Below are 13121 nucleotides of genomic sequence, written 5' to 3' on the forward strand. Positions count from 1 at the left end.
AACACAGGTTCATATCCTGTATATCCTACCTCTCCAATGGGTAGTGTGTGACCTTGGGGCAGGTCCTTTAGTACCTTAACCTGTAAAATGGGAGCAATAAAAGCCAACTCTGTTTTTCACATGATCTGTCATCAAACTCCACCACATTCTGCCACGTCCTTAAATTAGCCGGGTAAAGAAACTACAAATGGGGAAGGTACATGGTGCTCCCAGCTTGGTCTCATCAAGCCTGGCTCTATACTGTTATGGGTGAGGGTTATCTTGTCCTTTTTTCCTACATCCACTTCTAGAGCCCTTGATGTTCTGTCAGTTCCTGCAAGGTACAGGTTGACCATCTGTGTTAATTACAAACTGTTTAATTGTTTCTTATCCCAATAATTTTACAAATATAGAACCACATGCCAGTCTGGGGGTGCTCTGCAGTGAGTCACTACAAACTCGCTCAGGCACAGCTTAATGCCGCTGAGATCCATCTAGGAGCAGTCCCAGCGGTGGCCTCAGCCGTGTGAAGAAGAGGGCTTTGGAGGAGGGCTGCCAAGTGTGGCCAGGGCACCTGGCCTCAGGTCTGTGGAGGTGCTTCAACAGCACGATGCTCATTCTCTGTCCGTAGTGTCTCCATATACTTTCTCATCTTCTCCACCATCCAGGAGGGTAGGACAAAGGATTTCAATTCTTCTAGCTTCAGATCCAGGCATCCTCTGGAACAGACATTGAAGAGGGAAGTTGGGGGAAGTGAGGACATAGGCCCTGCCTCATTCTAGGGCCTACTTTGAGGCAGGGAGAGGAGAAGGGGCAGGAGACCCACTGGTTTTACCTGTAGTCATCACTGGCCGCAAGGTCCCGGATGTCTTCCTCGATGAGGAGGTAGGCCTGAGGCAGGAGCAAGGGAGAGGGATCATTGCGATTCATTTCACTCCAACTCAGTAACACTTCATTAAACATCTGCTTAACGTAAGGCCTGCTACTAGGTGGAAGAGGGGGGATGCGGTTTACAATTTAGTAGGGAAGAGTAAGTGGGGAGAGATGGGAATGGTTCCTTGAGACAATCTTTTACTACAGTAGATGCTTTATGGATGGGAGAGTAGGGACTGGTGACTTATTTATAGCCTCCTCTTTTAAAAAAGGACCCATTTCTCTCTTGAATGATGTGAAAAGTAAAAATAAAAAAAAGAAAATAAAGAAAAAAAAAAGGGATCCACCATTACTCCTACACCTTTTGGTTAAGATCAAGTGTACAAAAGGACCCAAGGTGGGTTATAACAAAATGGCAAGAAAACCAGCAAAATATACATGGAAATAGGAAATCAGGAAGAGGAAACCATGTGCTCCCTCTGAGGACAAAGATAACTTGGTTTTGAATTTGTGGCAAAATGGAAAACATGGTAAACTGCCCTGCTGTCTAGTAATTGGCCTGTATTGTACTGAGGCCTGTAGAAATGCTTTGTCACAATGCCTCGGTCTACAGTGGGTGAGGGCCCTTTTGTGAACTTAACATATAGAAAGAGTTGTTCATCACATTAGAAAGTCTTCTGTGGGAGACTTTTTAATGTTAGGGTCAGGAATAATTGTGTATCCCTCGAGTAATTTATCTACATCTTATGGGCACTATGAACCATAACAGATCAGGTGTCCATGAGCGGAGCCTAGAGCTGAATTTGCCAGCATCTGTAGAAGTGCACAGGTCTCCCAGGTCAGCAATAAAAAAAACACTTTTTTTTTTTTTTTTTTTTTTTTAAAGAACTAGTTTTACTGGTGGCTTAATTTTAGGTCCTGCCCCCACCCCCTACCATCTATTTCTTATTTATGTTATGTTATATTTTATGTACATGGAGCTTAAATCTTTTTTGAAGTAAAGCATAGGCATAGAGTGGTACAATAAAATCAAAGGTAGCTCTCACTGGCAGAAAGGAGATGGCATATCATTTTGTAAGACACTTAGATTCTAAAAGGAGCAGTACCTGTGGTGGGAGGGAGTGAGTCCTCAGGTGGGGGACATTGTGTGTGATGGACAAAGCCCTCAACACTAGTTTTTGAACACATGCAATGATGATTTTCCTAAGGTTGCTGTTTCATATGATCTGAGAACTCTTTAAGTAGAGGTAAATCTGGAGGGGGCTGCCAGGTGTGCAAACACATTTCATTGCTAACTCCTACTGCCAAGGGTTGCGGCCTCGAGTACTGGTTTGAGAAAAGATTCTATAGCTGTGTCTGGTGGAAGAGTGATCAATGAGTGAAGTCTATCAATGGGTGCAATAGTGGGGAAAAGTAGTATTGTGTGTCTTATACCTGCTATTCCCATGGACAGCTAATAATATCCAAATATGTGATCTTGGAGGCATGAGGAGAAAGTGTGAGGGGGCGGAAGGGAGATCTAGGGGATAGGGAAGGGAACCTGAAGATTACAATTTGCTCTTCAGCATGAAGAAATGGGCCTATAAGTCTCTCTTCTCACACACTGGTCAGGCTTTGGGAGTCAGATTTGGAGGTAAGCTGTCACCTACAGCCAAAATCCTGGTTTCCAGGTGGGGTGGGTCGCTGGCAGTGGCACAAGTGAATACTGCTTACCATCTTGCCCCCTGTTGCCCGCATGTGATGCTGCTCAGCCAGCCAGTGCTTGTCCTGGGGGTCAGCTGCATACTGTAAGGGATGAAGTTATAAGAGAATTAGCCTCGGGTAAGGGGCTCTTCTCATTTGGTCCCAGAGCATACTCTTGGCCCTTGAGCAGCTCTTACCAAAAGTTCTTGTCTCCTAGCGTGGTGGACTTAGAGGGCTCACTAATCTCTTCAGAGAAAGCTGAGCCAAACCCAGAGGGCAGACCATGGGACCCAATTCCCAGAGACTTAGTATACTCCCAATCCTCACTCCCTTCTCAAAACAAAGCACCCTGGGCAACTGGTGGGACTGATAACTATTACTTTAGAGCTTTCTCTTTTAAAAAATGAACTGAGGTGGCTTGTAACGCCTGTAATTATTACAGTGACCATAATAAAACAAAAATCAGGACACCTCATGTACTGTCAGATGCATAATAGCATCATGGTTAAGAACTCAATTTTGGAGTTACAAATGAGGTTTGTTTGTTCATTTATTTATTGAGATGGAGTTTCACTCTTGTTGCCCAGGCTGGAGTGCAATGGAATGATCTCGGTTCACCACAACATCCGCCTCCCAAGTTCAAGCGATTGATTCTCCTGCCTCAGCCTCCCAAGTAGCTGAGACAACAGGCATGCGCCACCACACCTGGCTAATTTTGTATTTTTAGTAGAGACGGGGTTTCTCCATGTTGTTCAGGCTGGTCTTGAACTCCCAACCTCAGGTGATCTGCCTGCCTTGGCCTCCCAAAGTGTTGGGATTACAGGTGTGAGCCACTGCGCCCAGTTGTTTATTTATTGAGACGGAGTCTCACTCTGTCATTCAGGCTAGAGTGCAGTGGTATAATCTTGGCTCAATACAACCTCTGCCTCCTGGGTCCAAGCTATTCTTCTGCTTTAGCCTCCTGAGTAGCTGGGATTACAGGCATGTGCCACCACACCCAGCTGACTTTTATATTTTTAGTAGAGACAGGGTTTCACCATGTTGGCCAGGCTGGTTTTGAACTCTTGGTCTCAACTAATCCACCTGCCTCAGCCTTCCAAACTGTTGGGATTACAGGTATGAGCCACCGTGCTCAGCCCAAATAAGGCTTAAATTCTGGTTTCTAGGTTGGGCGCCTAGAAACCAGAATTTAAGTGCCTTAAAAAATAAAAAATTTGAGGAGTGAAGGGACGCTGATTTTTTTTTTTTTTTTTTTTTGAGACAGAGTATCGCTCTGTCACCTAGGTTGGAGTGCAGTGGCGTGATCTCGGCTCACTGCAACCTCTGCCTCGTGGGTTTAGGCAATTCTCCTGCCTCAGCCTCCCGAGTAGAGTAGCTAGGAACTACAGGACTATACCACCATGCCTGGCTAATTTTTGTACTTTTAGTAGAGATGTGGTTTTGCCATGTTGGCCAGGGTGGTCTTGAACTCCTGACCTCAGGTGACCCGCCCGCCTTGGGCTCCCAAAGTGCTGGGATTACAGGCATGAGTCACTGCACCTGGTCAAGAAACTGTGTTTTGCTATTACCTCCTGTGTATTGTCTGAATCTTTTTACAACAGGAGTGGGTTTATATATTATTTCTATAATCAAAACATTTAAAAAAGGAAAAGAATTTGAATAATGGCTTCTGAAGGACAGAAAAATGGGCAAAAGATGTAACAGGCAGCTTACAGAAGAAATACAAATAGATTCTAAATGACTGAAAAGATACTTATAATCACTAATAGAGAATTGTAAAGTTGGGCCAGGTGCAGTGGCTCATGTCTGTAATCCCAGCACTTTGGGAGGCTGAAGCTGTGGATCATTTGAGGTCAGGAGTTTGAGACCAGCCTGGCTAACACGGTGAAAACTCATTTCTACTAAAAATATAAAAATTAGCTGGGTGTGGTGGCGGGTGCCTGTAATCCCAGCTACTCGGGAGGCTGAGTCAGAAGAATTGCTTGAACCTGGGAGACGGAGGTTGCAGTGCACCGAGATTGTGCCGTAGCACTCCAGCCTGGGTGACAGAGGGAGACCCTGTCCCATTAAAAAAAAAAAAAATTGTAAAGTGAAACAACAAAAAATTTTCCCTCCAGTTATTGGACTGGAAAGATTAAAATGAGAGGTAATAACCACTGGTAATGAGAGTGTGGGTTCGGAGTTTATTACAAATGGTGGATTTTAGAATTGGGAAACTATGATAATAATGGTTAACATTTATTGAGCCCTTACTATGTGCCAGGCATTATGCTGAGTGCTTTACTACACTCTCTGTTAGTTAACCTTAAAAGGTTGGTCTAGGGCCGGGCATGGTGGCTCACGCCTGCAATGCAGCACTTTGGAAGGCCGAGGAGGGTGGATCATGAGGTCAGGAGTTTGAGACCAGCCTGGCCAACATGGTGAAACCCCATCTCTACTAAAAATACAAAAATTAGCCGGGCGTGGTGGTGGGCACCTGTAATCCCAGCTACTCGGGAGGCTGAGGCAGAGAACTGCTTGAACCTGGGAGGTGGAGGTTGCAGTGAGCTGAGATCACACCACTGCACTCTAGACTATGTGACACATCAAGACTCCGTCTCAGGAAAAAAAAAAAAAAAAAAAAAAAAAAAAAGGTTGGTCTATCACTATTCTCATTTTATACAGGACAAAAACAGACTCAGAAATGTGGATCAAGGCCGGGCGTGGTGGCTCAAGCCTGTAATCCCAGCACTTTGGGAGGCCGAGGCGGGTGGATCACGAGGTCAGGAGATCGAGACTATCCTGGCTAACATGGTGAAACCCCGTCTCTACTAAAAATACAAAAAACTAGCCGGGCGTGGTGGCGGGCGCCTGTAGTCTCAGCTACTTGGGAGGCTGAGGCGGGAGAATGGCGTGAACCCGGGAGGCGGAGCTTGCAGTGAGCCGAGATCACGCCACTGCACTCCAGCCTGGGAGACACAGCGAGACTCCGTCTCAAAAAAAAAAAAAAAAAAAAAAGAAATGTGGATCAATTCCCAGACTTGAGCTAGTTAAAAAAAAGAAAAAAGAAATATGGTGCCATTTGTTTAAGTTCATGCAGCTAGTAATGGAACCAGGCCCGAAGCCATACTTTTAACCACGCTGAAGTGGGAATTCGAAGTAGGTCCAAGGGTGTATTGATTTTGGGGATGATACAAACAAAGCTTCTTGGAGGAGGTGGATCTTAAAGAATAGTCAGGCAGATAAGGGTGGGAGAGGAGGCCACCCAGGTAATGGGAATAGCAAGAGTGATGACATTAAGAGAGGAAAACAAAGAAGGAGCCACTGGGAAAATGGTTTAAGTGTTGGAACTCGAAGATATCAGACTGGAGAAGAAGCGTGAGCAGGTATGCCTTTCAAAGAACTTGAAAACTTGCACAAAATGTGGCAGAGAAAGCCCGTGATTCTGGGACCCCACAGGGACTGTGCAGTTCTGGCAAGGGGTGCCAAGCCTTACATACAGGTGCAAAAAACCATGCGTGGAACACACATGCACTGCTCTTCTTCTAATCTACTTTGATGCTCCTGTGACCGATAAAATACAAAATCATTTAAGAGGGTGAGTGAGTTTATGATTGCCTCCATTATTCCCTCAAACAGTGGGGACCAAAACATAGCTGCTCTCAGGAGAGGAGTACCCTCTTTGAAAAGGCATAGGACCCTGCCTCACTCCAAACTCTATTTTTTTTTTTTGAGATGGAGTTTTGCTCTTGTCGTCCAGGTTAGAGTGCAATGCCGCGATCTTGGCTCACCGCAACTTCTGCCTCCTGGGTTCAAGCGATTCTCCTGCCTCAGCCTCCCGAATAGCTGGGATAATAGGCACGCACCACCATGCCCAGTTAATCTTTGTATTTTTAGTAGAGACGGGGTTTTTCCATGTTTGTCAGGCTGGTCTCGAATTCCTGACTTCACGTGATCCGCCTGCCTTGGCCTCCCAAAGTGCTGGGATTACAGGTGTGAGCCACTGTGCCTGGCCCCAGAGTTATTTTAAAATGCAAATGTGAGGGTAGCGCAATCTTGGCTCACTACAACCTCCGCCTCCTGGGTTCAAGTGATTCTCCTGCCTCAGCCTCCCAAGTAGCTGGAATTACAGGCATGAGCCACCATGCCCAGCTAATTTTGTATTTTTAGTAGAGACAGGGTTTCTTCATGTTGGTCAGGCTGGTCTCGAACTCCCGACTTCAGGTGATCCTGCTGCCTTGGCTTCCCAAAGTGCTGGGATTACAGGCGTGAGTTCACGTGCCTGGCCCAAACTCTAATTTACAGACAACCAAATATGTTAGTGGGTAAGAGCTCAGGCTTTGGTGAGGACAGACCTGGATTTGAATCCTGACTCACCACTTCTAGCTGAATAACTGTGGTCAAGTCACTCAGCCTTTCTCAACCTCTGATTGTTTCAAATTTGTGAAATAAAGATGGCAATACTTATTTTTTAAGAAAATATAAGTGTGGCTGGGTGCGGTGGCTCAAGCCTATAATCCCAGCACTTTGGGAGGCCGAGACGGGCGGATCACGAGGTCAGGAGATCGAGACCGTCCTGGCTAACATGGTGAAACCCCGTCTCTACTAAAAAATACAAAAAACTAGCCGGGCGAGGTGGTGGGTGTCTGTAGTCCCAGCTACTCGGGAGGCTGAGGCAGGAGAATGGCGTGAATCCGGGAGGTGGAACTTGCAGTGAGCTGAGATCTGGCCACTGCACTCCAGCCTGGGCAACAGATCAAGACTCCGTCTCAAAAAAAAAAAAGAAAATATAAGTGTGGTACTTAAAACTGTGTTTGGCACCCAATAAACTTGCAGGCAAAGTAGCTGTTATTACTGAGGCACAGAGGTGCTGAGTAAATCATGAAAGGTAAAAGTGAATGGCAGAGGTGCAACTAGAACCCAGATGTCCCGACTCCAAGATCAGTGTTTGTTCTAAGCTTCTCTGTGCTGAGTGGAGTTCCCAGTCTACTCCCAATGCAATGGCCTGCTTTCCTCTCAGCACTCACCTACCTTAAAGAGGTGTGGGTGCTTGATGTAGATTCTTCCTCTGGTGCCCCCCATCCCCAGCGCCCTGAAAAGTAAAAGCCAAGTGGTAAAGATTCCAGAAAGTGTAGTCCTACGAGTGAATTCCTGAGCTGTTTCCTCCATCAGTGCCAAAGCTCTTAAACTTACTTGTTGGCTCGAGATCCCAACACAAAGGTGGTAGATTCATTCAGGCGAGCTGGGTCCCACTGTGCAAAAAACAGAGAAGCTGGTGAGGGTGAAGTTTAATCTGGTGAGTAGGACAGAAATACTCCTCCCCCTGCCCTTTTCTAACCCTTACCCTTGTCTATTATTTAATCAACCGTTTACCTAAGACACTGAGTACTCACAATATGCTAGGCCCTGTCTGTGCTAGATACTGGGGATAAAGAGGTGAATAAGATACAGTCTCTGTTTTCTAGGATGCCACCGACATATGTACAGATAATTACATCATTATGCGATGAGGCAATGACACAGGTGAGTGCAGGGTCTGAGGGCTGCCGAGGGGAGGGTACAGCCAGGAAGGCTTCCTTAGAGAGGCATTTCCCAAGTTAATTCTGAAAGGGTGAGCACAAGTTGGGGTAAAGTGGGTGAGGAACAAGGGCATTCCAGACAGGGGGCAGCATGAGCAAAGACAGGTGAGAGGCAGCCTGGCATGTTGGAGAAACTGCTAGTAATTCTGTGCTGCTAACAGAGTACAAATTAGGGAGTGGCAACTGATGGGGCTGGAGAGAGAAACACAGAGGAGTAGGAGGTCCTGGGAGGTTATGTTCAGGGGACTGCATTTTATATCTTCTGTAGGCAATGGGGAATTGCTGAAGGCCTCTGAACAGGGAGTGAGAGATTTACTTTAAAGATAGGTTAGTCTTCTAGCAATGTGGATAATGGATTTGAAGGAGCAAGACTACAGGCAGGGAGAGCAGTTTAGAGGCCGCTGTGATAAAGCAGTTGGAAAGATGCTAAGGGCCTGAGCTAGGGCAGCAGTAAGGATGAAGAGAAGGAAATAGGAACTGCAATATATTTAAGAGGGAGAATTGTCCAGGACTTGACTGGATGTAGGGAGGTGAGGAAGAGGAGGAGGCAAAGATGATTAAGATAAACAATGTAAAGAAGGGCTGTGAGGAGATTCTGATTTCATGTTTGGATATGCTGAGTCTGAAATGACTATGGAACTTCCAGCAGAGTGGTCAACCAGATAGTAGGATATATAAGTTTTAAAGTAGAAAGAGAGGCATGGGATGGACAAAGAAGTATGGGAGTTTTAGAACATGGTGGTCCCTGAAACCATAAGAGTATATGATTTAGATTATCCAGAGAGTTACTTTAGATGGAGAAGTGGGCCAAGGAGAGAATTCTGGGGAACATCCATTTATATAAGTCACTGATGAGGAAGAACTCAGGAGAGAAAGGGAGGCAACAGAGGCTAATGGTTGAGAGCAGAGACTCTGGTGTCAGCGGGTCCTGGGTTTGAGACTTGGCTCGATCACTTACGAGTTATGTGACTTTGGGCAAGTCTTTTTTTTTTTTTTTTGAGACGGAGTCTCGCTCTGTCGCCCGGGCTGGAGTGCAGTGGCCGGATCTCGGCTCATTGCAAGCTCCGCCTCCCGAGTTTAGGCCATTCTCCTGCCTCAGCCTCCCGAGTAGCTGGGACTACAGGCGCCCGCCACCTCGCCCGGCTAGTTTTTTGTATTTTTTAGCAGAGACGGGGTTTCACCATGTTAACCAGGATGGTCTCGATCTCCTGACCTCGTGATCCTCCCGCCTCGGCCTCCCAAAGTGCTGGAATTACAGGCTTGAGCCACCGCGCCCGGCCAGACTTTGGGCAAGTCTTAAGTGCATTAAGTGTATAAGACAACTGAATAAAGTAATTTATGCCCACAGGGAAGTTGGCAGAAAAGGAAACCCCTCATTCATAGAATGGTTCACAGAATCGATCTCATAAGTTTGTTATAAAGATTAAATGAGACAGTCTACACAAAAGATTTAGGGCATTGACTGTTACATACTAAGTATTGAGTCAGTATTAGTGACCACTAGCTCCTACAAGAAGGCTTCAGCAAAGAGTCAAGCCTTCTCTTTGTTTTGCCTCTAACTCCAATTCCCACACAGGATCCTCTCTGAGGCCAGTGTGGCTGGAGGTGGAGAGGGGGAAGATGGCTCTGGAATGGTGGACATGCATCCTTCGCCCCCTGCCCCTTTCCCCCATGGTGGATCCCAGAGATAGTGGGACTAGCTCCTGGGATAGTGGTCTCTGCCATGCTCATATAATCATACCTTAGGACCTTCCCGGCGAATTGGTTCACAGGATTTTGGTTTCCATCTGCTTGGAAGGAAAGAATAAAGGTGAATTCTCCAAGGTGAGACCTAGAACTGAATACTGGCTTGCTGGTGGTGGTAGGAGTTCCTCACACACTCTCACTTTAGCCTGGGTATCCTCCTTCGTGGTGACACATTAGAGGAGGAACAAACAGAAAAAAAGCACTGGACTAGAAGCCATTCTAGCACTAGCTCTGCTCTTACATAGTGGCATGAGCAACTCCAAGAACCTCTGAGTGGCAGTTTTCTCATCTGTCAAAAGAGACAAAAACAGCAACTGCCCTACCTATCTTGTGTTTGTGAGGAATAAAACTGCTTTGCGTAGGAGACACATCTAAGGTATGACAGTTAATACTATCCCATCTACTAAACCAGTTGTTTCAAACTAACCCCATGCCTCTGACCCAGACCAGTGTGGCTTTATTTGATTTAAATACTGGGCTTCCATGTAACGTTTTGTTTAAAAAAGATTCTGCTGCTTCAGAATTTTTTTAAAAAGTGGGGCTGGGGGGTGGGTTGAGGGGGGAAGGAAGGATGAATAGGCAGAGCACAGAGGATTTTTAGGGCAATGAAAGCACTCAGTGTGATATTAGAATGGTGGATGCCTGTCACTATGCATTTCTCTAAGTTCAGGTACAACACCAAGAGTGAACCCTCATGGAAACTATGCACTCTGAGGATCAAGACGAGTCAAAGCAGGCTCATCGAATGTAACAAATTTACCACTCTGGTGCCTGATGTTGATAATGGAGGAGGCTGTGCATGTGTAGGGGCAGGGAACATATGGGATAAGTCTGTACCTTCCTCTCAATTTTGCTGTGAACCTAAAACTGCTCTAAAAAAAAATTAAGTCTAAAAAAAAAAATATATATATATATATATGAAAATGACCAATTTGGAGGTAATGGTAACTATATGACATTAGGCAAGTAATTCTCTGAGTCTGTTCTGTATCTGAAAAATTAATGATACCTTCTTTAGAGGGTGGCTATAAAGATTAAAAGGTAAAGTATGTAACGTATTTAGACCAGTCATAAGCATTCAATACATACTAACAGTGACAAACCTCTGGTGTTCAATCAAGCTGGGCCAAATTGTTCAGGGGGTAAAACAATTTCCTCCTCACTACCCTTCTTCCTCACCCCTCAAACCAGGGTAACTCCCCTCCCTCCATGATGACTTAAGCTAATGGATCTGATTTTGACGGGCACAGAACCCTGGCCTCTTTTCCTTTAGGGCCCCTCTCTCCATCTGCTCCCCTATGCTATCACCACACTGTTGGTTCCTACTCACACCATGCCGGCGGCTGCCCGGTCGCTTGACAGGATGTGTCCAGGAGGCCGTCCTTTCCTCTGCCACAAAAAACAGCTGTCAGAGGTCTGACCCTGTGGTCATGCCCCATTGGCAGGTCTGGGGTCACTTGGTAGAGATGGTTTTCCAAAGAGATCAAATGACATTTGATGGGGACAGGGAGAAAAACTGCCTCTCATGCCTAGGAAGGCTCAAAAGGGCTTTGAGGAAGCCCAGTACCTCATGGAGTGAAGAGCCTTTTTTGAGAGATAGGGTCTTACTCTGTTACTCAGCCTGGAGTGCAGTGGCATGGTCATAACTTGCCACAGCCTTGAACTCCTGGGCTCCAGTGATCCTCCCACTGCAGCCTCTCATGTAGCTAGGACAATAGAAACGTGCCAGCATGCCAGGCTAATTTTTTTTTTTTTTTAATTGTAGAGACAGGGTCTCACTATGTTACCCAGACTGGTCTCAAAACTCCTGAGCTCAAGTGATCCTCCCGGCTTGGCCTCCTAAAGTGTTGGGATTACAGGTGTGAGCTCCCACAACTGGCCTGATGAGCCTTTTTTCAGCCAGAAAACAAAACAAGGAAATGGTTTACCTTTTTAGGAAGGGGGCTTCCTCGAAGGGCACATTCTTCTTCTGCCTGCCGGCCACGCTAAAAGAAAAGCGAAGGGAGTCAGTGGAAGGCCAATGCCTGGGAGCTGCAAGTCCTCTGGAGTTGCAGAAGACACAGCCCTGGACTATTGCTCTCCAGCCCCGCCCTGACCCAGGCCAAAGAAGCCCATCCAGCATGATGCTGTTTGGACCTGGTCCTACAAATGGAAGGTACATGAAACCTCCCGGGGCCCACATATTTCATTTACCTCCCAGCCTGAAGGACCTCCCCCTCCAATACCCCAAAACACAGTGACTCTGACCTTTATTCCTGGAAGCTCATGGGTCAATCTGGGTATTACTTTTTCTCCATCTGAAAATAGCAGTTTAGCCTGAAGGGAAAAAGACCAAGTGTTACCAGTCACTATTTTGGTGGGTAAGCATACCCCACCTACTTCCTCTTTTTTTTTAATTTTTGGAGACAGAGTCTCACTCTGTTGCCCAGGCTGGAGTGCAGCAGCACCATCTTGGCTCACTGCAACCTCCGTCTCTTAGGATGCCTTAGCCTCCAAAGTAGCTGGGACTACAGGGGTGTGCCACCATACCCAGCTAATTTTTGTATTTTTAGAAGAGATGGGATTTCACCATGTTGGACAGGCTGGTCTTGAACTCTTGACCTCAGGTGATCCACCTGCCTTGGCCTCCCAAAGTGCTGCAATTACAGGCATGAGCCACTGCGCCCGGCCACATATGTATATATTTATATGCATAGAAATAGATACCTATTTTTTTAAAAATATTGAATTATCATAGCTGAAAAAATTTAAAAATGTAAAAAAGCAAAGTAAGAAAAACCTGGAATCTTATTACATAAACTACTTTTTTTTTTTTTTTTTTTTTTTTTTTTTTTTGAGGCGGAGTCTCGCTCTGTCGCCCAGGCTGGAGTGCAGTGGCGCGATCTCGGCTCACTGCAAGCTCCGCCTCCCGGGTTCCCGCCATTCTCCTGCCTCAGCCTCCCGAGTAGCTGGGACTACAGGCGCTGCTACCACGCCCGGCTAATTTTTTGTATTTTTAGTAGAGATGGGGTTTCACTGTGTTAGCCAGGATGGTCTCGATCTCCTGACCTCATGATCCGCACGTCTCGGCCTCCCAAAGTGCTGGGATTACAGGCTTGTGCCACCGCGCCAGGCCTACATAAACTACTTTTAATATTTCAATGTAAATTCTTCCTTGCTTTTCCCATGTAAACACATACTATATATTTTTTCAAACTAAATACATTAGCATAACACATATTCCTCATTAAGCTGCTGTTTTTCTTTTTTTTTTTTTGAGATGGAGTCTTGCTCTGTCGCCCA

General features: G+C 46.0%; 1 protein-coding gene across 1 annotated transcript in view; it reads right to left on the reverse strand.

The window, feature by feature from the left end:
- Positions 1-336: 336 nt before the first annotated feature.
- The window catches only part of DNTTIP1 (deoxynucleotidyltransferase terminal interacting protein 1), a 505046-nt gene continuing 492261 nt past the window's right edge, over positions 337-13121 (reverse strand). The window contains exons 6-14 of the mRNA XM_050806548.1: positions 12087-12155; positions 11768-11824; positions 11170-11228; positions 9835-9880; positions 7708-7766; positions 7546-7606; positions 2566-2637; positions 815-870; positions 337-698 (exon numbers count right to left, since the gene is read on the reverse strand). Coding sequence (XP_050662505.1) covers positions 560-698; positions 815-870; positions 2566-2637; positions 7546-7606; positions 7708-7766; positions 9835-9880; positions 11170-11228; positions 11768-11824; positions 12087-12155 — 618 coding nt within the window. The 3' untranslated portion in view covers positions 337-559. The remainder of the gene's footprint in view (positions 699-814; positions 871-2565; positions 2638-7545; positions 7607-7707; positions 7767-9834; positions 9881-11169; positions 11229-11767; positions 11825-12086; positions 12156-13121) is intronic.

This window comes from Macaca thibetana, chromosome 10 (genome assembly GCF_024542745.1).
Source record: "Macaca thibetana thibetana isolate TM-01 chromosome 10, ASM2454274v1, whole genome shotgun sequence".
Classification (NCBI taxonomy): domain Eukaryota; kingdom Metazoa; phylum Chordata; class Mammalia; order Primates; family Cercopithecidae; genus Macaca; species Macaca thibetana.